The 27,165-nt window shown below is 39.4% G+C and overlaps 1 protein-coding gene and 1 pseudogene across 1 annotated transcript; one reads left to right on the top strand and one right to left on the bottom strand.

Annotated features, from left to right (window-relative positions):
- On the top strand, nt 12,486–13,418 carry LOC102171408 (olfactory receptor 10G9-like). The gene has a single exon (XM_005699552.2). The coding sequence runs from the start codon at nt 12,486–12,488 to the stop codon at nt 13,416–13,418; it is 933 nt and encodes a 310-aa protein (XP_005699609.2).
- LOC106503724 lies at nt 23,684–24,992 on the bottom strand (annotated as a pseudogene).

Below are 27,165 nucleotides of genomic sequence, written 5' to 3'. Positions count from 1 at the left end.
CCCCACCCACAGTGAGGAAACTCCACAATAAAGAGAACTCCACAAACTGCCAGAATACGGAAAGGCCACCCCAAACTCAGCAATATAAACAAGATGAAGAGACAGAGGAATACCCAGCAGGTAAAGGAACAGGATAAGTGCACACCAAACCAAACAAAAGAGAATGAGATAGGGAATTCTTTATCTACCTGATAAAGAATTCCGAATAATGGTAGTGAAAATGATCCAAAATCTTGAAAACAAAATGGAGTTACAGATAAATAGCCTGTGGATAAGGATTGAGAAGATGCAAGGGAAGACAATGGCACCCCACTCCAGTACTCTTGCCTGGAAAATCCCATGGACAGAGGAGCCTGGTGGGCTGCAGTCCCTGGGATCGCTAGGAGTCAGACACGACTGAGCCACTTCACTTTCCCTTTTCACTTTTATGCATTGGAGAAGGAAATGGCAACCCACTCCAGTGTTCTTGCCTGGAGAATCCCAGGGAAGGGGGAACCTGGTGGGCTGCCATCTATGGGGTTGCGACTGAAGCGACTTAGCAGTAGCAGCAGAAGAAATTTAAAAAGAGTCAATATATAATGAATAATGCAATAAATGAGATTAAAAAACAGTCTGGAAGGGAACCAACAGTAGAATAAGGGAGGCAGAAGATAAGATAAGTGAGGTAGAAGATAGAAAGGTAGAAATAAGTGAGCCAGAGAGGAAAAAATAAAAACGAATTAAAAGAAATGAGGACAATCTCAGAGACCTCTAGGACGATGTTAAATACCCCAACATGCGAATCATAGGAGTCCCAGAAGAAGCAGACAAAAAGAAAGACCATGAGAAAATACTGGAGGAGATAATAGTTGAAAACTTCCCTAAAATGGGGATGGAAATTATCACCCAAGTGCAAGAAACCCAGAGAGTCCCAAACAGGATAAACCCAAGGCAAAACACCCCAAGACACATGTTAATCAAATTAACAAATATCAAACACAAAGAACAAATATTAAAAGCAGCAAGGGAAAAACAACAAATAACACACAAGGGGATTCCCATAAGGATAACTGCAGATCTTTCAATAGAAACTCTTCAGACCAGGAGGGAATGGCAGGACATACGTAAAGTGATGAAAGAAAATAACCTACAGCCCAGATTACTGTACCCAGCAAGGATCTCATTCAAATATGAAGGAGAAATCAAAAGCTTTACAGACAAGCAAAAGCTGACAGAATTCAGCACCACCAAACCAGCTCTCCAACAAATGCTAAAAGATCTTCTCTAGACAGGAAACAAAGAAAGGGTGTATAAACTTGAACACAAAACAATAAAGTAAATGGCAACAGGATCATACTTATCAATAATTACCTTAAACATAAATGGGTTGAATGCCCCAACCAAAAGACAAAGACTGGCTGAATAGATACAAAAACAAGACCCCTATATATGTTGTCTACAAGAGACCCACCTCAAAACAAGGGACACATACAGACTGAAAGTGAAGGGCTGGAAAAAGATATTTCACGCAAATAGAGACCAAAAGAAAGCAGGAGTAGCAATACTCATATCAGATAAAATAGACTTTTAAACAAAGGCTATGAAAAGAGACAAAGAAGGTCATTACATAATGATCAAAGGATCAATCCAAGAAGAAGATATAACAGTTATGCACCCAACATATATATATGCACCCAACATAGGAGCACTGCAATATGTAAGACAAATGCTAACAAGTATGAAAGGGGAAATTAACAATAACACCATAATAATGGGAGGCTTTAATACCTCCACTCACACCTATGGATAAATCAACTAAACAGAAAATTAACAAGGAAACACAAACTTTAAATTATACAATACACCAGTTGGACCTAATTGATAGTTATAGGACATTTCACCCCAAAACAATGAATTTCACCTTTTTCTCAGTGCAACGGAACCTGCTCCAGGATAGATCACATCCTGGGCCATAAATCTAGCCTTGGTAATTCAAAAAAATTGATATCATTCCAAGCATCTTTTATGACCACAGTGCAGTAAGATTAGATCTAAATTACAGGAGAAAAACTATTAAAATATCCAACATATGGAGGCTGAACAACACACTGCTGAATAACCAACAAATCACAGAAGAAATCAAAAAAGAAATCAAAATATGCATAGAAATGAATGAAAATGAAAACACAACAAACCAAAACCTGTGGGACACTGTAAAAGCAGTGCTAAGGGGAAGGTTCATAGCAATACAGGCATACCTCAAGAAACAAGAAAAAAGTCAAATAAATAACCTAACTCTACACCTAAAGCAACTAGAAAAGGAAGAATTGGAGAACCCCAGGGTTAGTAGAAGGAAAGAAATCTTAAAAATTAGGGCAGAAATAAATGCAAAAGAAACAAAAGAGACCATAGCAAAAATAAACAAAGCCAAAAGCTGGTTCTTTGAGAGGATAAATAAAATTGACAAACCATTAGCCAGACTCATCAAGAAAGAAAGGGAGAAAAACCAAATCAATAAAATTAGAAATGAAAATCGAGAGATCACAACAGACAACACAGAAATACAAAGGATCATAAGAGACTACTGTCAGCAATTATATGCCAATAAAATGGACAATGTGGAATAAATGGACAAATTCTTAGAAAAGTACAACTTTCCAAAACTGAACCAGGAAGAAATAGAAAATCTTAACAGACCCATCACAAGCACTGAAATTGAAATTGTGATCAGAAATCTTCCAACAAACAAAAGCCCAGGTCCAGGTGGCTTCACAGCTGAATTCTATTAAAAATTTCAAGAAGACCTAACACCTATTCTACTCAAACTCTTCCAGAAAATTGCAGAGGAAGGTAAACTTCCAAACTCATTCTATGAGGCCACCATCACCCTAACACCAACACCTGACAAAGATGCCACAAAAAAAGAAAACTACAGGCCAATATCACTGATGAACATAGATGCAAAAATCCTTAACAAAATTCTAGCAATCAGAATCCAACAACACATTAAAAAGATCATACACCATGACCAAGTGGGCTTTATCCCAAGGATGCAAGGATTCTTCTATATCCACAAATCAATCAATGTAATTCACCACATTAACAAATTGAAAGATAAAAGCCATATGATTATCTCAATAGATGCAGAGAAAGCCTTTGACAAAATTCAACATCGATTTATGATAAAAACTCTCCAGAAAGCAGGAATAGAAGGAACATACCTCAACATAATAAAAGCTATCTATGACAAACCCACAGCAAACATTATCCTCAATGGTGAAAAATTGAAAGCATTTCCCTTAAAGTCAGGAACAAGACAAGAGTGCCCACTTTCACCGCTACTATTCAACACAGTTCTGGAAGTTTTGGCCACAGCAATCAGAGCAGAAAAAGAAATAAAAGGAATCCAAATTGGAAAAGAAGAAGTAAAACTCTCACTGTTTGCAGATGACATGATCCTCTACATGGAAAACCCTAAAGACTCCACCAGAAAATTACTAGAGCTAATCAATGAATATAGTAAAGTTGCAGGATATAAAATCAACACACAGAAATCCCTTGCATTCCTATACACAATAATGAGAAAGTAGAAAAAGAAATTAAGGAAACAATTCCATTCACCATTGCAACGAAAAGAATAAAATACTTAGGAATATATCTACCTAAAGAAACTAAAGACCTATATATAGAAAACTATAAAACACTGATGAAAGAAATCAAAGAGGACACTAATAGATGGAGAAATATATCATGTTCATGGGTTGGAAGAATCAATATAGTGAAAATGAGTATACTACCCAAAGCAATCTATAGATTCAATGCAATCCCTATCAAGCTACCAACGGTATTTTTCACAGAGCTAGAAAAAATAATTTCACAATTTGTACGGAAATACAAAAAACCTCGAATAGCCAAAACAATGTTGAGAAAGAAGAATGGAACTGGAGGAATCAACCTGCCTGACTTCAGGCTTTACTACAAAGCCACAGTCATCAAGACAGTATGGTACTGGCACAAAGACAGAAATATAGATCAATGGAACAAAATAGAAAGCCCAGAGATAAATCCACACACATATGGACACCTTATCTTCAACAAAGGAGGCAAGAATATACAATGGAGTAAAGACAATCTCTTTAACAAGTGTTGCTGGGAAAACTGGTCAACCACTTGTACAAAAATGAAACTAGAACACTTTCTAACACCGTGTGTGTGTGTTAGTTGCTTAGTCATGTCCGACTCTTTGCAACCCCATAGACTGTAGCCCACCAGCCTTCCGTCCATGGGATTCTCCAGGCAAGAACACTGGATTGGGTTGCCATTTCCTTCTCCAAACGAACTATAGAAAGAAAGAAAGTGAAGTCGCTCAGTTGTGTCCAACTCGTTGCTACCCCATGGACTGTAGCCTACCAGGCTCCTCCATCCATGGAATTTTCCAGCCAATAGTACTGGAGTAGGTTGCCATTTCCTTCTCCATTCCAAAAATAAACTCAGAATGGATTAAAGATCTAAACGTAAGACCAGAAACTATAGAACTCCTAGAGGAGAACATAGGCAAAAAACTCTCTGACATAAATCACAGCAGGATCCTCTACGATCCACCTCCCAGAATATTGGAAATAAAAGCAAAAATAAACAAATGGGATCTAATTAAAATTAAAAACTTCTGCACAACAAAGGAAACTCTAAGCAAGGCGAAAAGACAGCCTTCAGAATGGGAGAAAATAACAGCAAATGAAGCAACTGCCAAAGAACTAATCTCAAAATTATACAAGCAACTCCTGCAGCTCAGTTCCAGAGAAATAAATGACTCAATCAAAAAATGGGCCAAAGAACTAAACAGACATTTATCCAAAGAAGACATACAGATAGCTAACATATACATGAAAAGATGCTCAATATCACTCATTATCAGAGAAATGCAAATCAAAACCACAATGAGGTACCATTTCACACCAGTCAGAATGGCTGCGATCCAAAAGTCTACAAGCAATAAATGCTGGAGAGGGTGTGGAGAAAAGGGAATCCTCTTACACTGTTGGTGGGAATGCAAACTAGTACAGCCACTATGGAGAACAGTGTGGAATTCCTTAAAAAATTGAAACTAGAACTGCCATCAGTTCAGTTCAGTTCAGTTCAGTCACTCAGTTGTGTCCGACTCTTTGTGACCCCATGAATTGCAGCACGCCAGGCCTCCCTGTCCATCACCATCTCCCAGAGTTCACTCAGACTCATATCCGTCGAGTATACGACCCAGCAATCCCATTTCTGGGCATACACACTGAGGAAACCAGAATTGAAAGAGACATGTGTACCCCAATGTTCACCGCAGCACTATTTATAATAGCCAGGACATGGAAGCAACCTAGATGTCTATCAGCAGATGGATGGATAAGAAAGCTGTGGTACATATACACAATGGTGTATTACTCAGCCATTAAAAAGAATACATTTGAATCAGTTCTAATGAGGTGAATGAAACTGGAGCCTATTATACAGAGTGAAGTAAACCAGAAAGAAAAACACCAATACAGTATACTAACACATATATATGGAATTTAGAAAGACGGTAATGATAACCCTGTATCAGTTCAGTTCAGTTCAGTTCAGTCACTCAGTCATGTCCAATTCTTTGCGACCCCATGAATCGCAGCATGCCAGGCCTCCCTGTCCATCACCAACTCCCAGAGTTCACCCAGACTCACGTCCATCGAGTCAGTGATGCCTTCCAGCCATCTCATCCTCTGTTGTCCCCTTCTCCTCTTGCCCCCAATCCCTCCCAGCATCAGAGTCTTTCCCAATAAGTCAACTCTTCGCATGAGGTGGCCAAAGTACTGGAGTTTCAGCCTCAGCATCATTCCCTCCAAAGAAATGCAAGACAGCAAAAGAGACACAAATGTATAAAATAGTCTTTTGGACTCCGTGGGATAGGCAGAGGGGTGGGATGATTTGGGAGAATAGCATTAAAACATGTATACTATTATACATGAAACGAATCGCCAGTCCAGGTTCGATGCATGATATAGGATGCTCGAGGCTGGTGCCCTGGGATGACCCAGAGGGATGGTATGGGGAGGGAGGGGGGTTCAGTATGGGGAACACGTGTACACTCGTGGTGCATTCATGTTGATGTATGAAAAAATCAATACAATATTGTAAAGTAATTAGCCTCCAATTAAAATAAATAAATTTATATTAAAAATAAAATAAAAGTAATTATGCTCAAAAAAAAGAAAAAGTGGTTTTGGGGCTGAATATGTGGTTGTGGCCACATTTGTGGGGAACTAGGTAAGGAGAAGCCAGAATTTTTCATCTTGTTTTTTATTTATTTTTGCTTGTTTTGTTTATTATTATTTACTTGTTTCTTTTTGTTAACCACTTTATACTGAAGTATAGTTAATTTACAATGTTTTGGTAGTTTCAGGGGTACAAAATGTGATTTAGTTGCATATATACATATATGTGTATTCATATATATGTATATATGCATATATATTTTTTTAAATTCTTTTCCATTATAGGTTATTATAAGATATTGAATATAGTTACTGTTCTATAAAATAGGCCCTTGTTATTTATCTCTTTTATATATGGCAGGGTGTTTACATTAACCACAAACTTCTAATTTATCCTGAAGTTTCTTTTATTTCATTTTATTATTGAAGCACTAAATAAATAGTTCAAATAATCTCAATGAGGTCCTGATATAGAAGGGAAAACATGCCTTCCTATTTTCATATGGAGAGACTTTCTTGGCATAATGTATTATAAGAGTTATCTGGCCTTCCATATGAACACAAAATTGTAGAATGACTGGCTTTTATCCCTCTACTGAACAACATGCTGATATTGTACTAACACATAGGCACTAACTTTGTACTTTGCCCTCTTCCTTACTCAGACAGTGCAGTGCTGTGCTCAGTTGCTTCAGTCATGTCCAACTCTTTGCGACCCTATAGACTGTAGCCCACCAGGATCTGTCCATAGAATTCTTCTGTCCATAGAATTCTCCAGGCAAGAATACTGGAATGGGTTTCCATTCCTCTGCCAAGGGATCTTCCTGGCCTAGGGATTGAACCTGTATCTCCCGCATCTCCTGCATAGAGAGGAATTCTTTACCACTAAGCCACTGGGTAAGCCCAATCCAGACAGTGGATCTAGGTGACTCCATGGGATGCCTCTGCATTTGACTACATCCAGAAGGAAAAATTAATAGCAAATGACTGTAACCTAATTTAGCAAGCTCAAACATGTTTGTGTGTTGTAGAAATAATGGTTTGATTCACCTTTTTGGCAACACTGGCATGTTGAATTTCCTGATTATTAAGTGTTGAAGAAGAGAGTGTCATGAATATAAGCTGTTACTTCCTAATCATTTGGAAAATTAGTATCCAACCTTCTCCATGTGTTTTCTACATTGTTTCAGTGTATATTTACTTTTGTGTTTTAATTTTCTCCCCTCCATTCACTCCATTTTCACATATAAGACAGGTTCATGATAACTTTATTATTTTATCCATGTGTCACATTTTGTGATTTATGGGCAAAATGCATCTATACATTTTTTGAGACTCCAGATTTGATCTGTATGAAATAAACGGTGATATACGGGCATGACATTTTCTCTGAAAGGAGTGACATGAGGAATTAACTTGCACTGTTTTAGATGCTGATATTGTGTGTGTATAAATCCAAGGGGTAGTATGTATGTGATCTTTGTGGTGAACTGTCATGGATTGTTATAGATGTATTTGCTTATTCATATATTTTGGCTGCGTATCTTCTATACTCTCTGTGTACGTGGTACTGCTTTCTGCTATAGAAGCCAAAATACCAGATAGTTTCCCATTCACATAGCTCAGCTGGTAAAGAATCCGCCTGCAGTGCAGGAAACCCCGGGTTGATTTCTGGGTTGGGAAGATCCCCTATAGAAGGGAATGGCTCCCCACTCCAGTATTCTTGGGCTTCCCTGGTTGCTCAGCTGGTAAAGAATCTGCCTGCAATGTGGGAGACCTGGATTCGATCCCTGGGTTGGGAAGATCCCCTGGAGAATGGACTGGCTACCCACTCCAGTATTCTGGCCTGAGAATTCCATGGACTGTATAGTCCATAGGGTAGCAAAGAGTCAGACACGACTGAGCGACTTTCACTTTCACAGCAAATACAGAACAAGGGTATGGGAGCTAGCCTTGAACAGCAAAATTTATCAACCTTGACTTTGCATCAGAAGCAAGCAGCAATAACAAGCACATATAAGGGAGAATGAATTTGGATGACGCAGTGACAGCACTGGCAACATCTGGTTTTGAAAGGCAGGACTGACTTCATGCCAACCATGCTGTAGGATGTTTACATTTGTGGAGATCCTCTGTGGGGCTAAACTGCATGGAGATAGCATTGGACCCTCACCAGATATTCATTGGCATGATCTTGCAATAATTCGACCAGTTTCCTATTCCTTTTACAAGTTTGGTTCTTTGGCTTTTCTGGGTTGTTATGTGTGAGTGTATATGAGAAAGAGTATAATGGTATGCTTTAGCTGACACATAAAATTTTGTTTACCCTTCTTTCTTTCACTTAAAAATTATATTATGGGCCACTCTGAAATCAGTAGATCAATATCTAATTCTTACATTTTCTGGTTTCTTTATGCATATGATAATGTACATAATTTAAATACAATTACATTATATCATATATGCTATGTTATTATTTTTGCATTTTTGCATTTTTTTAGTTTTCCTTCACTCCCACCCCTTGACCCCAGACTAGTTTAATAATTATGTTTTTCTGCTCCTTTATCAATACTTTTATGATATAGAAACTGTCATTGTTTTCTTTACAAAAATGGCACAATGTTATCTACACTCTGTGCACCACATATGTCCCCATGAAAATATCTCATGGAAATCCTACAAAGTTAACTGCTGTTTTTACAATCTTTTAAACATCTGCTTGGTATTTTATAATGTAGCATATTTTGTTCACCCATTCCTCCTTGGGGATATTCTGTTGGCTTTCAGTTGTCATGCCATCATAAACCATGTGTCAGCAATAGAATCTTATTATTGTTAATTATCAACTTGGAAATAATTATCTATAGGAAAAGTCTTTCTAAAATTCTAAATAATAAAAAATCTTTGGAAATGTAGATGTTTTAAGCCACCTGAAAAAGATGGTGGAAGAGAGACAGTGAGATGAAGAGTGGCAGCAGGTGATGAGAGTTATAATTTCTGGACCATTTTAAGTTGAGAGAAAACAGTTACGAGTCTACCTGCATCCCCTTTGAGGGGATGGGGTAATTGGATCCTTCTTTCTTCTTAGGTACAAATATTAGTTTCTGAAAGAATGAACTCTTCTCAAGATGATTCAAGTAACCAGCACATAGGAGAAATATGCATGATTATTAAAAACCTGTTATTAATCTTTCTGCTGTTCTGCTCATCAAGGGAACCTGAAGACTCAAGAGTAATCCTATCCCTTGAGACACTAAATCAAAATAATCTCCTACCCATCCAGCTGTGTTAGTTCCCATTCTCTGCATTTAAACTAGTGGGGTTCTTGAACAGAAATCAAGCACTCTTTCTCACTGAGCAATCACAGGAGTATCTGTTCCTTTAGTTGTAACCTGCAAACAAGTATCTCAACATAGCATGTAGGAAGTAAGATTTTGGTATAAACAACAACCACCAAAAGCACAGATCAGTCTTATACTGAAATGAATCACATACTAGAAGGTGAGTTCTTAGAAAGCTGTAATTCTCTTATTTCCTCTTGTTTCCCTTCTTAAACTTATTCAGAGTTAAGTTACTTGGGGATTCTTAGACTTCCGTCTAAATGTAGTCATCAAGTCTCTCTCATATATGTATACACACACACACAAAGACATACACAACACACACATATGGTTAAACCTTGAATAAAACAAGTTTGAGCACTCATCCATTTAGAGTTTTTCAATAAATATATTGGTAAGTTTTTGGAGATTGCAACAATTTGAAAAAAATCACCTAGAAATTATAGCCTAGAAATATCAAAAAAATTAAGAAACTGTTAGGTATGTCATGAATACATAAAACATACGTAGATACTAGCATATCCTTAAAGAGGTGAAGATGAGTGACATTTAACATAAAACTAATATTGTGTTAGCTTTTGCACCATTTCACAACTTTACTTTCAAAGACTTACATTCCCATACAGAATGCCTCTCTTCATCATAATGGAAGAAAGTACGTTAGCCTATCATCACAGATACGTGTGTTTTTTTTATAACAATGTTGTTAATATTGTACAATGAATATAGCTGTAATACTGTATCACATAAGAGTTTTCTAACAATTCATTCATTAGTGAATGGACTAGGCTACCTTGAAGCAATCATTTAGCTACATCTTCATTATCACTGCGTGAATTGTTTTGCTGTAAGTAAATGTGAATTTCTTTTTTACTTATCTTTTCATTTTGATGTCTAATATTAGTGATATGAGTAACGCCTACAGTGTCTTCCATCCTAAAAGACATTAATATAGCGCTAAAACAGGTGATTCCTTTTGTAAACAGTTGACATAAACTTGCAGCATCCATAAATACAGTACAGTAAGAGTATTTTCTTATAATTTTCTTTATAATATTTTCTTTTCTTTAGTTTATTATACAAGTATAGTATATGGTACATATAACATACAAAATATTTGTTAATTGATTGCTATGTATCAGTAAGGGAAGGTTAGCGGTAGATTATTGGTCATTAAGTTTCTGGGAAGTCAAAGTTTTATATGGATTTTTGACTGTGCAGGGGCTGGGTGAGAAGTTGGTGCCACTAAGCCCTGCATTGTTCACAACATAAAATACATAGATGAATATATGAAATGGTAATAAGGACCGACGAATAGGGACTAAGTTGCTATTGCATGGACAGAGAAGTCAAATACATACTCTCAATGATATTCCTGACTTAGGTCTCAGGCTACCTTGCAATTCACCTGATGAAAATTTTCGTATGTTATCTAACATGACTGTGATTTATGCTGGTGATGGGATCCCACTGGTACAGTAGAAACTTTAGAGATACATTTGTTCCATTTTTTGAGTTCTGATATCTGTCTATACATATATAGGGTAACTCTGACTCTGTTATTTATTCTTTTATATGAAAAATATAGATTTAATGTAGCTTAAATCACACTATCTGCAGATCAGAATCATTTTGTATAGGCTTTGCTAAGAGTAGATATCCTCAATTCTCCTATCTTGGTGAGTCTTCCCTCAAAAAATAATTCATAATAACCCTGACCTCGACAGTATTGCATTAAGTTACAAACATCATTTCTGCCTCACTTTCCATTGTACACAATTCCAACTTTTCTTGACTTCAAGCTGGCATATGTTCTTTTCTCTTATGTTGGCTCTCTCTTTCTTGTCACAGGTAGTAAGTTTTAAATAAGAATCAAATACTTGACAGAATTGTCTTCTCTTCTGGGAGTATCACCTAGATTTATGAGGAGTGGAAGATGGGGGGAGGAATATCATCTCTAACAAAGCCAACACTAAAGAATACACATATATTTAAGATAGTAATATGTATCAGTATATTAGAAAACAGTCCCTACCCAGGGACTGTGGTTGGGATAACACATATTAAGTTTATGTTCTCAAAGCCTCATGAAAAACTGTCTTAAAGAAGACAAGCATGAGGCCAGCAGTGTTGTGAGGGTTGCCATTTTCTGGATCATATGGGAGGTTGTAGGGATTCTGGATGGAGTTTAGATTTTTAACCTGCTCTTAACTTACTCAAAAAACTGTAAGACAGTAATTTGAATTGCTTTATGCTACTAAATTTGTGGTATTCACTGGAAGGAATGATGCTGAAGTTGAAGCTCCAATACATTGGCCACCTGATGCAAAGAGCTAACTCATTGGAAAGACCCTGATGCCGACAAAGATTGGCAGCAGGAGGAGAAGGGGACGACAGAAGATGAGATGGTTGAATGGCATCATTGACTCAATGGGCATGAGTTTGAGCACGCTCTGGGAGATGGTGAAGGACAGGGAAGCTTCGTGTGCTGCAGTTCATGGGGTCGCAAAGAGTCAGACACGACTTAGTGACTGAACAACAATAACAATGATGCCTCAATAAATATATGCAATGTATTTCTTGTACTTTCATCTGCATATGTGTATATATATAATCTCAATTTTTGTGTGTGAGAGAGAGAAAGAGAGAGAGACAGAAATAGAGAGACAGAGAGAGAGAGACAGAGAGAGGCACAGAGGATGATAATGAAGGTATTCCATGCAGAAACAATCACAACATTGTAATTAACCCCCAATTAAACATAAAATTTAAGGAGAAAAATCAAAGAAGTTTTATAATAAAGTGGAGTATAATTTTAGAATTATCTACCATGTATAATGCAATTTCTATATAGAGAATAGTTCTCAATTAAATGCTGGATGATCTTGATATTCCCATAGAGAGAAAGAGAGATCAAAAGCCTGGAGAAATGACAAATATCAGCCTAGTGACAACGTTCATCCTCACAGGCCTTCCCCATGCACCAGAGCTGGACACGCTCCTCTTTGGAATCTTCCTAGTGATTTATGTCCTCACTGTGGTGGGGAACCTACTCATCCTGCTGGTGATTATAGTGAATCCTCACCTGCACTCCCCCATGTACTACTTCCTAACCAACCTGTCCTTCATTGACATGTGGTTCTCCACGGTCACTGTGCCCAAAATGCTGATGACCCTGGTGTCCCCAGAAGGCAGTCCTATCTCCTTTCCCAGCTGTGTGGCCCAGCTCTACTCCTTCCACTTCCTGGGCAGCACTGAGTGCTTCCTCTACACCGTCATGGCCTATGACCGCTTCCTGGCCATCAGTTACCCGCTCAGGTATGCCAGCATTATGAGTGGGAGGACGTGTGCCACCCTGGCCACAACCACGTGGCACAGTGGCTCTCTGCACTCTGCTGTCCAGACCACACTGACATTCCGTTTGCCCTTCTGCAGACCCAACCAGATCCAGCATTACATCTGTGATGCACCACCCATCCTGAAACTAGCCTGTGCAGACACGTCCACCGTGGAGATGGTGATCTTTGTCAACATTGGGGTGGTGGCCTCAGGCTGCTTTCTCCTGATAGTGCTGTCCTACGTGTCCATCGTCCATTCCATCCTGAAGATCCGCACCTCAGAGGGGAGATGGAGAGCCTTCCAGACCTGTGCCTCCCACTGCACTGTGGTCCTTTGCGTCTTTGGCCCTGGTGTTTTCATTTACCTGAGACCAGGCTCCAAGGAGGTTGTGGACAGGATTGTGGCTGTTTTCTACACTGTGATGACGCCCCTTCTGAACCCTGTGGTCTACACCCTGCGGAACAAGGAAGTGAAGAAAGCTCTGTTGAAGCATAAAGACAAAGTAGTGTATTTGCAGAGCTAATAATCTCTGTAATGTACACTCGCTCATTTAACAAATATAGTAATAGAATAGTACAATGAAACATAGAAATATAGTATAGCACAATATATTTTATCAGTGTGAAATATTTTATGTATATAGTTCTCAGTATTAAACTTTATATAAACTTCTTGGGAAAATTTGTTTCAAGGATATTTTTGAAATTGAAAAAATTACAAATTTTTTATTTATGATAAACATGTTAAATTTTGATCTATGAAGTCATTTTTCTGTAATATGTTTATTTTACCTTTTCCCCTAATTGTATTCATATATAATTGACATATAATATGATTTTTACCTTTCTAAAGAGTGAATATTCAACTTGGATCTTGGATGCAGAATAGTGAGCTATTCATATATATGTAAGAAGGCTGAGCACCAAAGAATAGATGCTTTTGAACTGTGGTGTTGGAGAAGACTCTTGAGAGTCCCTTGGACTGCAAGGAGATCCAACCAGTCCATTCTGAAGGAGATCAGCCCTGGGATTTCTTTGGAAGGAATGATGCTAAAGCCAAAACTCCAGTACTTTGGCCACCTCATGCGAAGAGTTGACTCATTGGAAAAGACTCTGATGCTGGGAGGGATTGGGGGTAGGAGGAGAAGGGGACGACAGAGGATGAGATGGCTGGATGGCATCACTGACTCGATGGACGTGAGTCTGAGTGAACTCTGGGAGTTGGTGATGGACAGGGAGGCCTGGCGCTCTGCGATTCATGGGGTCGCAAAGAGTTGGACACGACTGAGCGACTGAACTGAACTGAAGTTGATAATATACTTTTTTGTTTATGTCCTATGCACACAAATTGAGGACACTGCTCAAGAACAGCAACAATTATCAGAGGTCACCTGTCTCCTCAGTTTTTTTGTATGGCTTCATGTGTGTGTATGTGTGTGTGTGTGCACACATGCCGTGTGTGTGTGTGTGTGTGCACGTGCGTGCACCTGTGTGTGTTTTTGCATGAAGGTCCCAAGGTAACTGCCCCACTTCCCAGGACATCTTGGCCCTGCTCAGTGCTCCCACACTGAAAGAGTCCCGCACGTCTGAGAGGCTTGTTGTCTCTCTAGGTAGGTCTCAGGACAAGCTATGGATCTGAGAGGCTCTTTTCAGAGACTGGGAACCATCACCACCTTCATAGAGCCCTGAAGTTTCTCAGGTTTGGTCAGTGTGATCAGGAGGAAGCTACCATCAGACACCTCCAGTCTCCATCGCATAATCTGACCTTAACTTGCTATATTAATGGACCAGATGCTCATATTCAGCACAACCATTCTATGCTGGGTCATTTCACTATGGATGGTGATGAAGGTCATGCTGCTCAGAGAGCAGCTTCTCTCAATATTTCAGAGTCTTGGAAATTCAGATTCACAAAACCTCAACCTGCTCTGAGACAAGGACACTCTACATTGTAGGCTGGAGCCAAGGGTGCCTCCTATTTAGAAAGAAAGTAGAAAAATTAATGTGTAATTAAATCACTTGGTATCATGGGATTTCAACATATTTCTTTCACAAGTTAGAAAAATCAGGCCTAGTAAAGACAAAACACCCTAAAAACCCCCAGTGCATAGCTACACAGCCCATACAAGTGGACTTCCATGTGCAATGGGTGAAGTGGTATAACTGCATGTAAACAAAAGTAAATATTGGTTCAAATAAGGTTAGAAATGGTTATGCTTTGTATCTCTGTTTTTCAGCTGTGAAAGACCTTCTCTAACAATAATGTTTGGAGGATTCAATGAGTTAGTAGAAGTAAAAGTGCTTTGAGAAGTGAAAGCTTTGGTCATTCAGTCTCATCTGACTTTTTGTGACTCTGTGGACTGTAGCAGTACCGATATGCAATGGCTTCTTTTTTTAATTTAAATTTATTTTAATTAATTAAAGTTTTAAAATTCAAACCTGGGACCACCAGCTAGATAGCCTGATTCTCAAAATCAATCCTTTTACAAACTATTTTCATGATTGACTAGTGATTCATCCATCTTCAAAAATACTGTATTTGTGAAGATGCATGAAAATAGTTTTCTTTAAATCACTGATAATAAATTAGTATGATTAACACCATTATTGACAATGCAATTATTCCAAATGTTTTTATAAATTTGATATTCTGTATTTACTAGTTTTCAAGTAATTTAACTGCAATAAAGTCCATGAAGCATTAAAGCTACATGGAATTAAATTATTCTGGAACAATTCAGAGGCAAAAACATAAATGTTATTGAGCTTGGGATATATTAGACACCTTATTTATTCTTTACTGGAGACTTTATCTTTACATGAACACTATGCCATAGGTACTATTGATACATAATGTAGAAAACTGAAGGTGATCAGGTTCCTTACTCAAATTCACACAGTTAGTAAGGAATGTGGTTAAGGCTTAATTCTAAATGGGTTGGATTAAGTCGCTCAGTCGTGTCTCTTTGCAACACCAGAGACTGTAACCTACCAGCCTCCTCTGTCCATGGGATTTTTCAGGCAAGAATACTGGAGTGGTTGCCATTTTCTTCTCCAGGGGATCTTCCCGCCCCAGGGATGGAACCCAGGTCTCCCACATTGCAGGCAAATGCTTTACCGTCTAAGCCCCCAGGGAAGCCCTGCACCCAAATACCCAGCATCAAAATCCATGGAGTGAAATTCTAGCCTGTATTGGTATAACATAATTTCAGGAACCTTTTAATTCTTTGAGGACAAAACATTGGTTAACATCAATAATCACTGAAGCAACAAAGAACAGAATTTTGTACAGTTGTGTGTAGTCTATATATCAAATATAGGTTTAAAAAAAAAAACTTATTTCCCCCATTTACTATGAAAAGCACCTTAGCTACCCTAACTTAACTCTGCCTGACTTAGATTCTAAGTGCTTTATAACACTATATATTTTTGAGTTCCACATTAAGTTGTAGAGTTCTCAAGGAAAAATATTGTCTTTTCTTGTAGTATTCCACCTTCATAATTGTTGGTATCGTTTCTTTAAGATGCTCTCCCTGCTACAGACTCTTTCCACTTCCCAGTATGTTTATACTTTCTGAGGGACCCTGCACACTCATAATTTTAGATATCAATCCTAAACAGGGGCCTTCTCTTTCTGTACATGCTGTTCCTGCCTTCCTTGTTCAAGTCCCTAATAACTTCAGTTTGTCAGATATATCCATTAGTAGATAAAGTTATGGCATCAAATTTCATGTATTTAAACTTTTTTCCCTCTTATTCAACATTTGCCTATGTGCTGATTGTCCCAGCAAAATGTACGCTGAAGCTCAGAGGGTCTGCTCATAATCCTTCCTCATATCTTTCTTCTTTTAAAACTGAAAGAACAGTAAGAGAGATGAATAGAAAGTGATGAGACACGGGACAGCATGAAAAAGCTCTGGAGAATAAAGTAAAATAATGGAAAATTGAAATATTTCAGTAATGAATACTTTTTATCAAAAGAAAATGAAAGTCACACAGTCATAACTGATCCTTTGTGACCCCAAGAACTGTATAGTCCCTGGAATTCTCTAGGCCAGAATACTGGAGTGGGTAGCCTTTCCCTTCTCCAGGGGATCTTCCCAACCCAGGAATTGAACCCTGGTCTCCCGCATCACAGGCAGATTCTTCACCAGCTGAACCACAAGGGAAGCTCAAGAATATTGGAGTGGGTAGCCTATCCCTTCTCCAGCAGATCTTCCCGACCCAGGAATCGAACTGGGGTCTCCTGCATTGCAGGTGGATTCTTTACCAATTGAGCCATTAAGGATGCCCATATTATCAAATATTAACCGGAAAAGTGTTATTTGTAAACACTTCTTTATGTCATTATAATGCCCTAAGAGTTACAAGGGCTGTTTTTCAAACAGGAAAATAGAAAGAATAAAATAATTTACAATTGGTATGCGCATTGCACTTAGGGAATGATGCTATTGTTCAGTCGCTCAGTCATGTCTAACTCTATATGACCGCATGGACTGCAGCACACGAGGCCTCCCTTTCCTTCACCGTCTACCATAGCCTGCTCAAATTAAGGTCCATTGAGTTGCTGATGCCATCCAACCATCTTATCCTTTGTTATCCCCTTCTCCTGCCTTCAATCTTTCCCAGCATCATGGTTTTCTCAAATGAGTCAGGCTTCACATCAGGTGGCCAAATTGGAGTTTCAGCTTCAGCATCAATCCTTCCAATGAATATTCAGGACTGATTTCCTTTAGGATTGACTGGCTCGATCTCCTTGCAGTCCAAGGGATTCTCAAGAGTCTTCTCCAGCACCACAGTTCAAAAGCAATTCTTCAGTGTTCAGCTATCTTTACAGTCCAACTCTCACATCCATACATGACTACTGGGAAAACCATAGCTTTGACCAGACAGACTTTTGTTGGCAAAGTAATATCTCTGCTTTTGAATATGCTGTCTAAGTAGGTCATAGCTTTTCTTCCAAGTAGTAAGTGTCTTTTAATTTCAGCTGCTGTCACCATCTGCAGTGACTTTAGAGCCCAAGAAAATAAAGTTTGTCAGTATTTCCATTGTTTCCCCATCAATTTGCCATGAAGTGATGGGACCTGATGCCATGATCTTAGTTTTTAATGTTGAATTTTAAGTCAACTTTTTCACTCTGCTCTTTCACCTTCATCAAGAAGCTCTTTAGTTACTCTTTGCTTTCTGCCATAATGGTGGTGTCATCTGCATATCTGACGTTATTGATATTTCTCCCAGCAATCTTGATTCCAGTTTGGGCTTCATGCTATCTGGCATTTCTCATGGTGTACTCTGTATATAAGTTAAATAAGCAGGGTGACAATGTACAGCCTTGATGTACTCCTTTCCCAATTTTGAACCAGTCCATTTTTCCATGTCCAGTTCTTTTTTTTAATCTGGAAAAATCTTTATTTTTTAATATAAATTTATTTAATTTTAATTGGAAGCTAATTACTTTAGAATATTGTATTGGTTTTGCCATACATTGACAGGAATCCTCCATGGGTGTACACATGTTCCCCATCCTGAACCCCCCTCCCACCTCCCTCCCCATAGCATCCCTCTGGGTTATCCCAGTGCACCAGCCCCGAGCATCCTGTATCATGCATCAAAACTGGACTGGCGATTGGTTTCATATATGATATTATACAGGTTTCAATACCATTCTCCCAAATCATCCCACCCTCGCCCTCTCCCACAGACCCCTAAAGGCTGTTCTATACATTTGTGTCTCTTTTGCTGTCTCACATACAGGGTTATCATTACCATGATTCTAAATTCCATATATATATGTTAGTATACTGTGTTGGTGTTTTACTTTCTGGCTTACTTCACTCTGTATAATAAGCTCCAGTTTCATCCACCTCATTAGAACTGATTCAAATGTATTCTTTTTCATGGCTGAGTAATACTCTATTGTGTATATGTACCACCGCTTTCTTATCCATTCGTCTGCTGAGGGACATCTAAGTTGCTGCCGTGTCCTGGCTATTATAAACAGTGCTGCGATGAACATTGGGGTACATGTATCTCTTTCAATTCTGGTTTCCTAGGTGTGTATACCCAGCAGTGGGATTTGCTGGGTCATATGGCAGTTCTATTTCTAATTTTTTAAGGAATCTCCACACTGTTCTCCATAGTGGCTGTACTAGCTTGCATTCCCACCAACAGTGTAAGAGGATTCCCTTTTCTCCACACCTTCTCCAGCATTTATTGCTTATAGACTTTTGGATGACAGCCATTCTGACTGGCATGAAATGGTACTTCATTGTGGTTTTGATTTGTATTTCTCTGATAATGAGTGATGTTGAGCATCTTTTCATGTGTTTGTTAGCCATCTGTATATCTTCTCTGGAGAAATCTCTGTTTAATTCTTTGGCCCATTTTTTGATTGGGTCATTTATTTTTCTGGAATTGAGCTTCAGGAGTTGCTTGTATGTTTTTGAGGTTCTTTGTCAGTTGCTTCATTTGCTATTATTTTCTCCCATTCTGAAGGCTGTCTTTTCACCTTGCTTAGAGTTTCCTTTGTTGTGCAGAAGCTTTTCATTTTAATTAGGTCTCATTTGTTTATTTTTGCTTTTATTTCCAATATTCTTGGAGGTGGATCATAGAGGATCCTGCTGTGATTTATGTTGGAAAGTGTTTTGCCTATGTTCTCCTCTAGGAGTTTTATAGTTTCTGGTCTTACATTTAAATCTTTAATGCATTTTGAGTTTATTTTTGTGTATGGTGTTAGAAAGTGTTTTAGTTTCATTCTTTTACAAGTGGTTGACCAGTTTTCCCAGCACCACTTGTTAAAGAAATTGTCTTTTCTCCATTGAATATTCCTGCCTCCTTTGTCAAAAATAAGGTGTCCATAGGTGCATGCATTATGTCTGGGCTTTCTATTTTGTTCCATTGAACTATCTGCAAAGACATTGATCTATATTTCTGTCTTTCTGCCAGCACCATACTGTCTTGATGACTGTGGCTTTGTAGTAGAGCCTAAAGTCAGGCAGGTTGATTCCTCCAGTTCCATTCTACTTTCTCAAGATTGGTTTGGCTCTTCGAGGTTTTTTGTCAAGGATTTTTGCATCTATGTTCATCAGTGATATTGGCCTGTAGTTTTCTATACAGCACTATTGGTAAAACATCTAGGTTAAAGATGAAAATTTCTCCACAGTGAGGGACACCCAGAGAGGTTCACAGAGTTACATGGAGAAGAAAAGAGGAAGGAAGGAGACAGAGGTGGCCAGGAGGATAAAGGGGGGAATCAAAAGGAGACAGACAGATCCGCCAGTAATCAGTTCCCTAAGTGTTCTTCACTGTCCGGAACACACAAAGAGATTCACAGAGTTGGGTAGAGAAGAGAAGAGGGAGGGAGGAGATAGAGGCGACCTGGAGGAGAAAAAGGAGAGTCCAAAGAGGGAGAGAGCAGTCAAGCCAGTAATCTTGCTCCCAAGTAAAAATGGGTACTGAAGATTGGGTTCTTAAAGGTACAAAATTGATAACAAATACCAAAAAGCAAAGGTTAAAAATCTAGAGTAGAGGTTGGATTTTCAAAAATATGATATTAAAGAAAAAAAGTCACAAAAATTATAAAATATATAATATGAAGTTTGCTTTTAAAAATAGGGTCTCTTTTTTTTGCAAAGTAATAGTAGGTCATAAAAATGAAAATTAAAGGAGTAATAGAGGACTTAAAATTAAAAAATAAAGAATGATAGTAAAAATAATAAAAATATATCTAGGACTTTCTCTGGTGGTGTTGTGGGCAGTGTGGGGTCAGTTCATTTTTGATAGTTCCTTGGTCTGGCTTATATTTCTCAAGACCTATAGGCCCCTTCCTAAGTAGTCGGTACTAACTACAGGGTTTTAATCTATTGCACCTGTCACTTCCAAGCCGGTTCCCTCTGTTTTAGCTTCTTCTGTTTGCTGTTCTCTTCAGTGTCTAATTTCCACCCTGACACAAGGGGGCGATAGTGGACACTTGTTTAGGCTCACTTGTTCAGTTGTGCTGTGGAGAGAGAGGAATGCTGCAAACAAATAACACTGGCGTGCTCTCGCAGTGTCTCAGCCACACTGGGTTTGCCCCCGCTCATGGCATGTGTGCTTTCCCTGTCTACACTGCTTAGGCTCTAGGTTGCTCTGCTGGGAACTGTCTGAGGCCGGCTCTGGGTTGTATGCACTTCCCAGGTCTAAGCCGCTCACGTTCAGGTACTGGGGTATTCCTCAGAGGTGCAGACTCAGTTGGGCTTGCGTTTTGTGCCCTTCCTAGGTCTGAGAAGCTCAGGTGACCAGGTGTTTGGTGAGCACGGTCTCTGCAACTTATCGCCTCCCCCGTCCCTGCCGCTTGGTTTTCTGGGTGTACAACCGGCACGCCTTCTCAGGCGGATGTCGGCCGTCCAGAATCCCAAGAAATCTTAGTTAGCAACGAAGCCTGCTTGCCGTTTGGTAGATAATGCCTCTCTGGGGCCGCAACTGCCCCTTCCAGCTCTGGCTGCCTGTCACCGGAGGGAGATGGTCTCCAGCCAGCCAGCTCTGCTCAGTCCTTGGTTCTGCGAGTGGGCCTGATGGTGTCTTAGGTTAGGGCTTTTCGTGTTGTAGCCATCCCACAGTCTGGTTTGCAATCTCAAGTTAGTTCCCTCAGATTGCCCTCGGGGCATTCAGGCCTGGGTCCTTACTCTAAGCAAAGCAGCCCCTGCCTCTCTGCCCAGCCCCCGCTTGCTAGTGGCTGATGCAGGCGGCTGCACTGCTTCTCCACTGGGGGAGTTACCACTGGTCATGTAATCTGTGAGTTTTAATTATTTATTTATTTTTCCTCCCAGTTATGTTGCCCTCTGTGGTTCCAAGGCTCACCACAGACTCAGCAGTGGGAGTGTTTCCTGGTGTTTGGAAACTTCTCTCTCTTTTTTTTTTTTAATATAAATTTATTCATTTTAATTGGATGTTAATTACTTTATAATATTGTATTGATTTTGCCATACATCAACATGAATCTGCCACAGGTATACACGTGTTCCCCATCCTGAACCCCTCTCCCTCCTCCCTCCCAATACCATCCCTCTGGGTCATTCCAGTGCACCAGCCCCAAGCATCCAGCATCATGCATCGAACCTGGACTGGCGATTCATTTCATATATGATATTACACATGTTTCAATACCATTCTCCCAAATCATCCCACCCTCCTCTCCCACAGAGTCCAAAAGACTGTTCTCTCTTTTTAAGACTCCCTTCGCGGGACAGAGCTCCATCCCTACCTCTCTTGTCTCTCTTTTTGTCTTTTATATTTTTCCTACCTCCTTTTGAAGACAATGGGCTGCTTTTCTGGGTGCCTGAAGTCCTCTGCCGGCATTCCAAAGTTGTTTCGTGGAATTTCCTCAGTGTTTAGCTGTTCTTTTGATGAATTTGTGGGGAAGAAAGTGGTCTCCCCATCCTATTCCTCCGCCATCTTAGCCAAAACCACTATTAATGTGATCATTCTATATTATGAGTTTTAGACACAGCTTTATGGAAAATGAGGATAATTACAGTACTCTACCATCATAGTAAAAATATACAATGAAGCGTGGTTTCTAAATCTCATTGACCATCCGCTACTGAGGACCTCATTTATTGTCCTGTGTCTCTTTGGATCATGGACTAATGACACATTTCAGAAATTATTTTTCTTCCATACCCTGAAAACACTTCATTTCACATTCTGTTTCGTTTGTTTGGTTGGTTGGTTTTTTTGTAGAAAAAGTCGGCTTTCAAAACAAATCTTTTCTCACATTTTGCCTTTACTAAAATAAAAGTAAAATGAAGCAGTGGCTCAGCGGGTAAAGAATCCTCCTGAAATGTAGTAGACAAAGGAGGCAAGGGTTCAATCCCTGGGTTGGAAAGATCTCTAAAGGAAGAAATAGCAAACCACAGCAGTACTCTTGCATGGAAAATCCCGTGGACAGAGGAGACTGGTGGGCTACAGCCCATGGGATCACAAAGAGTCAGACATGACTGAGCATGAGTCATGAGATATAAAGAATACCAGAAAGAGTGGTAGACTTGAAATCAAAAGGCTAATAGTCTGCTGTGAGGCTTCCCTGCTGGCACCGTGGTAAAAAATCTGCCTGCCAGTGCAGGAGATGCTGGTTTCACAGTTCAATCCCCGAGTTGAGAAGATCCCCTGGAGAAGGAAATGGCAATCCACTCCAGTATTCTTGCTTGGAAAATTCCAGGGACAGAGGAGCCAGGCCAGCTACAATCCAGGGGGTCACAGAGTTGGACATGATGGAGTGACTGAGCACACACACAGGTAATTGTGAAACACTGGCCTTTGGAGGAATCATACTCCTGACCACTGTAGGGCAATAGAAAAGGGTAAGACAGATTGTCCAATTCCTACTTCCGCTGGCACAAGTGGCATTTAAGAAATGCCCTAATGCCCCTAAGCAGATAGTATTAATTTTAACTTTATTGATAACTAAAAATAAATGCTTTAAAAAGACTTTAAAGATACAGCAATGTTACTTTTTTAATCATTAGCAGAACCATTTATCTTTTTCTAAGGGAAACAAACAAAGCCCATAATGACAATGGGAAAAAGATGGAGATAAATGTATTTCTTAATGCTATTCTTAAATAGGAAATAGAAAAAGAACAGTAAATTCTGAAAGTGATGAAGATAGAAGACCTACTTTGACAGATGACTCCAATTTTCTTCCCCATGGTGAGGAAGAAATAGGATAAGAAGGATGCCAATAGAACAATTGTAAATAAACACAGACACTCCTGTCCTATGACTACCTGCATGGAGACTGTGATGCTAATCAATACTTTCTTCTCAGGGTTTTACTCAAAGCAATTTGAACATCTTTGTTTCTCAAACTAAAAATTAAGGGGTTCATCATGGGAACTACATTGGTATAAAAGACAGAAGAGATTCTTCATCCATAGATCCAGTAGAAGATGGTTTTAGATGCATAAATGCCCCTGATCCAAAAAACAGAGAAACAGCAATGATGTAGTAACTGCAGGTGCTGAGGGCTCTGGGTCTGCCCTCCATGGACATGATGTGGAGGATGCCGGAAAGGATGAGACCATAAGAAACAAAGATGGTGAGACTGAGCACAGTGATGTTGATGCCCACCACAAAGAACACTTCCACTCATTGATGTAGGGACTTGTGCAGGAGAGCTGGAGCACAGGGAGGATGTCACACAAATAATGGTTGCTGGTGTTTGCATTGCACAAGGTCAGTCTCAGCATGCATCCAGTGTGAGCCATGGCAGCAGAAAATGCCATCAAGTAGGAACCAAGTATAAGACTGGAACACACTTCAGGGGACATGGTAGTATTATACAAGAGTGGCTTACAGATGGCCACATAGCGGTCATAGACCATTGATGTTCAGTTCAGTTCAGTTCAGTTCAGTTCAGTTCAGTTGCTCAGTCATGTCCAACTCTTTGCAACCCCATGAATCGCAGCACGGCAGGCCTCCCCGTCCATCACCAACTCCCGGAGTTCACTCAGACTCACGTCCATCGAGTCAGTGATGCCTTCCAGCCATCTCATCCTCGGTCATCCCCTTCTCCTCCTGCCCCTAATCCCTCCCAGCATCAGAGTCTTTTCCAATGAGTCAACTCTTCGCATGAGGTGGCCAAAATACTGGAGTTTCAGCTTTAGCATCATTCCTTCCAAAGAACACCCAGGACTGATCTCCTTTAGGATGGACTGGTTGGATCTCCTTGCAGTCCAAGGGACTCTCAAGAGTCTTCTCCAACACCACAGTTAGCACACAGCATTCAGAAATTTTTTAAAAAGAGAGAAAAAGTACAGTTGGGTCATGCATTACACGTAAGAAATAATACTTTTCTTTGATATACAGTTAATCAGCATGTTGGGTGTAAATACAGAAGAATAACAGATGTCTATCAAAGACAAACTAAAGACTAAAAAGTACATCAGGGTGTGTAGGTATGAATTCAACCAAATTAGAGTGATCAAGCCCAAATTTCCCATCACAGTGACCATATACATTCCTATAAAAAGAAAAAACAAGGAAAGTTGGACATCTGGTCAATCTGTTAATCCCACCAGAATGAATTCAGTCACAAAAGAACCAATTCCAGGAGCCATTCTTCTCTAAGGGAATCTGTGGAAACAGTAGAAAGAGTTCCATTAGAGAACAACTCAGCTCTTCTGACAATGTCTCATCCTACAAGAGTGTATATACTGAGAGTGTCTGAGACTAGCCCAAACTGGACCCATATAATCTGCCTTTACCATTATCATGATTGTGAGTGACATGGACTTTTCATTAGTGGAGTCTTGTTAAGCTAAAGAAGGCAAAGAGCATCACAAACTTGCCTACAGAAGGAAGGCAGTGCTGCCATATGAAAACATGACTGCTGGAAAAATCAAGGGAGGAGAGAGGGATGCAGTAAGACAGAATCTTCCTTCTTATTTATTCATTCACTTGAGTCTTCCCCCTGATCAGTATCATTGGAGACAGAGACCCTAGCTCAATGGTGCTGCCCTCTAAAGCAGATTAGATCTGGTGTGAGTCGGAACCAAGAAGGTTGTCTCTAACCAAAAACAAAGGTACCAAAGGCTAGGAGAGGTTAAGTTACTGCTCCAAGTAGAAAAGTGAGAGTCTGTCCATGGAGGGGGAACTTACTGACTGAGATATTTCACTTTCTGAGCTTCTTAATCTCTGAACACTCTCAGATCCCCCTTGAATACATTCTTCTAAGACTTTCACTTGAATCTCAGGACTGCACAAAATGGAGGCCCAGAGGAATGGCAGATATTACATCCCTGAACTTCTTTCTCAAAATAGGAAGGAAATTAATATTAACAGAATTCTGAAACTCACCCTCCTTTGGCCAGAAACCTTAGAGTTCTCCCTTGGTGTTTAACCCTGTGGTCCCAGAAAGGCAGTTTCTGGTTTTAGGCTTTAGTTCCTTTTATTCTAAAAGGATGCAACCCAGACTTAATTTCAGGCATGACCTGGAAATCTTTTTAACCTACAAATATTAAGTTCAGATTATGACTTTGAGTCTTCTCAAGCAGCAGAGGAAAATAAAGAGCACTGTGATCAAGTTTGCCACTTGATGAGACCTAGAAGTTTGAATGTGAGTTTAATGATGTGGTGCACATGATTATCAAGACTAGAAGCTTGCTAAGTCTCTCCCCCAGGGAATAGATTCTATTCATAAGAAAAGAAATAAAGAAGGTGGGTTTACACTCCAGACCATGTTCTCTATTTAGGTGCTTAGGGATTCAATATTTTAATCCAGTTTACATGTCACTACAGGGACTGTACATCCCCAAGGTAGAGGCAAAAATAAACTTGCATCTTCCTATCATCTTCCTCTCTTAAGAAAAATGTATTGTACAGGTTCTCTGTCTTCCTACCTCCTACATTAAAATTTTCCAGAGTATGACTGCAGGTTTCTTCATATCCTCCCCTGAAATTTTTGTAAAATTTAATGACTCATTTCATTTCTAATAACTCATTGTCATCTCAAAAAAATTGCAATAGCTTTCTCCTTTTTGAAGGTTTTATGTTTAAACATCTACTGGAAATTTATACCTGAGGATCCAGGTGGTTCCTTAAATGTAATATTTCATTAACAGAGGTCACCAATTTCGTCTCATCACAGAAAAGAGTTTAGGCTATACAATTAGAGGGTATGAGTTTGAATCCTACCCGCTTACTTACTGACAGGGACTCATGCCTCAGATTCATAATTTTTAAAATACTGATGATAATAATAGAATCTCTTCTGCATTTGTGACACAAGATGTGATCTATCCTGAAAACTGATAAAGTCACTATGAAGAACAGTATGGAGGTTGCTTTAAAAAACAAATAGGGCTAACATTGCTTCCCAGGTGGCTCTAGTGGTAAAGAAACTGCCTGCCAATGCAGGAGACATGAGGAATATAGGCATCCATACATGACCACAGGAAAAACCATAGCCCTGACTAGATGGGCCTTTGTTGGCGAAGTAATGTCTCTGCTTTTGAATATGCTACTTAGATTGGTCATAACTTTTCTTCCTAGGAGCAAACATCTTTTATTTCATGGCTGCAATCACCATCTGCAGTGACTTTGGAGCCAAAAAAAAAAATAAAGTCTAACACTGTTTCCACTGTTTCCCCATCTATTTCCCATGAAGTGATGGGACCGGATGCCATGATCTTCGTTTTCTGAATGTTGAGATTTAAGCCAACTTTTTCACTCTCCTCTTTCACTTTCATCAAGAGGCTTTTCAGTTCCTCTTCACTTTCTGCCATAAGGGTG

This window comes from Capra hircus, chromosome 29 (genome assembly GCF_001704415.2).
Source record: "Capra hircus breed San Clemente chromosome 29, ASM170441v1, whole genome shotgun sequence".
Lineage (NCBI taxonomy): Eukaryota > Metazoa > Chordata > Mammalia > Artiodactyla > Bovidae > Capra > Capra hircus.
The sequence above is the reverse complement of the archived record's forward strand: the minus strand, read 5'-3'. Positions and strand labels throughout refer to the sequence as shown.

What these genes read in the sequence shown, in the direction of transcription:
- LOC102171408 (XM_005699552.2), top strand. Translation starts at nt 12,486, where the DNA reads ATGACAAATATCAGCCTAGTGACAACGTTCATCCTCACAGGCCTTCCC.